The 1,297-nt window shown below is 44.8% G+C and overlaps 1 protein-coding gene across 1 annotated transcript in view; it reads left to right on the top strand.

Annotated features, from left to right (window-relative positions):
- Positions 1-531: 531 nt before the first annotated feature.
- Positions 532-1,297, top strand: part of LOC101855057 (adhesion G-protein coupled receptor G4) — a gene marked incomplete in the record, with an annotated part of 58,866 nt that continues 58,100 nt past the window's right edge. Inside the window, 1 exon segment of the mRNA XM_013088636.2 lies at positions 532-1,006. Coding sequence (XP_012944090.1) covers positions 847-1,006 — 160 coding nt within the window.

Below are 1,297 nucleotides of genomic sequence, written 5' to 3'. Positions count from 1 at the left end.
AAGTTCGCGGCCGTTTCGATCGGGTTATTCACGCATGTTTGTTTTTATAGGAGGGAATGAAACTTGCTTTTGAAGTACCGCGCCTGGTGGTCAGGTATTATTTTGGCTGGGAATATTGTTGTTGTTGTTGTTATTGTTCACTTCACAACTTCCGTGCTTGATGTGGAGTTTCCTTGCTGCGCCCATTTGATTTTTTTTTCTTTTCCTTTGTTATATTCATTTTGGTGTGTGTGTGTGGGGGGGGAGGGGGGCTTTATAAAGATATCATATTTTCTTTCTTTTCTTGTCAGGTTCTTCTTTGTCTTTTATGTGGGGGGTTTTTCTAGATTTTTATTTATTCCTTTTTCCCCTAGATGCATAATAAGTTTGGGTGTGGGGAAATTGCCTTTACATTGCTAATGACTTTACTTTATCAAACTTTGACGATCGCAAGGTGCAAAGCTGCTCTAGAAAGTTCTGTACAAAATTCTATTGTTTTTTATGGGTTTTTAAAAAATAATTTCTTTCATTTTTATTATTTTGCAGGCAAAAAAACAAGAAAAGCTCTCTCAAACCTATCTGAAGACTCCAGGCTCAAAAACCAGACGTCTACTTTTCCAGAATCAGGTCTCTGGTGGACCAGCGAAAGGTAACCGTCCCTCCCTCCCTCCTCTCCCCCCCCCCCCTCCCTCCTGAACATTCACCAACGTCTGGGATCCACATCTAAACACTCAAGAAACACCCTTGAGATCGGTCATCAAATTGCCAACGATTTGTGAAGCTCTCAACGACGACCAAGAGGGATTAATTACGCATGCCATAATATAACCACGGAGGGCCTGAGCGGCTGTTGAGTTAAAACTGGCAATGTATCGGAATATCAATCCTCAGCGGGAGGTGGTTTGCTTCCTCCTCTTCTTCTTCTTCTTGCTTCTTTGCGGACAGCAGTTGGCCCAAGCTGCAGTAACCCCTGGAGCCCTTGGAACCACAGTTGCTCCGGCGATCCAAGCCCCGCGGCAAAGGGCCTGTGATGTGAACGTTCCTCCCTACAATGGTGTGTGTATTTGTGACATCGGGGCACAGCCTCAAGTGAGATGTATGAATGTCGGCCTGAAGTATGTCCCTGTCAACATGTTGCCCAAGACGGCCGCTTTGTGAGTTGCTTTTGGCTGCTTTTGAAACTATTTATTTATTTATTTTGGGGTGGGTGGGGTTGGGTCTCTGTCTTTCTCTGCCTGTCTTTCTGTCTGTCTGTCTGTCTGTCTGTCTGTCTGTCTGTCTGTCTGTCTGTCTCTCTCTTTCTCTCTCTCCCCCCTCT

The sequence above is a fragment of the Aplysia californica genome, unplaced genomic scaffold (assembly GCF_000002075.1).
Source record: "Aplysia californica isolate F4 #8 unplaced genomic scaffold, AplCal3.0 scaffold00779, whole genome shotgun sequence".
In the NCBI taxonomy this organism is placed as follows: domain Eukaryota; kingdom Metazoa; phylum Mollusca; class Gastropoda; order Aplysiida; family Aplysiidae; genus Aplysia; species Aplysia californica.
Note: the sequence above shows the minus strand (reverse complement) of the source record. Positions and strands in the feature narration are given on the sequence as shown.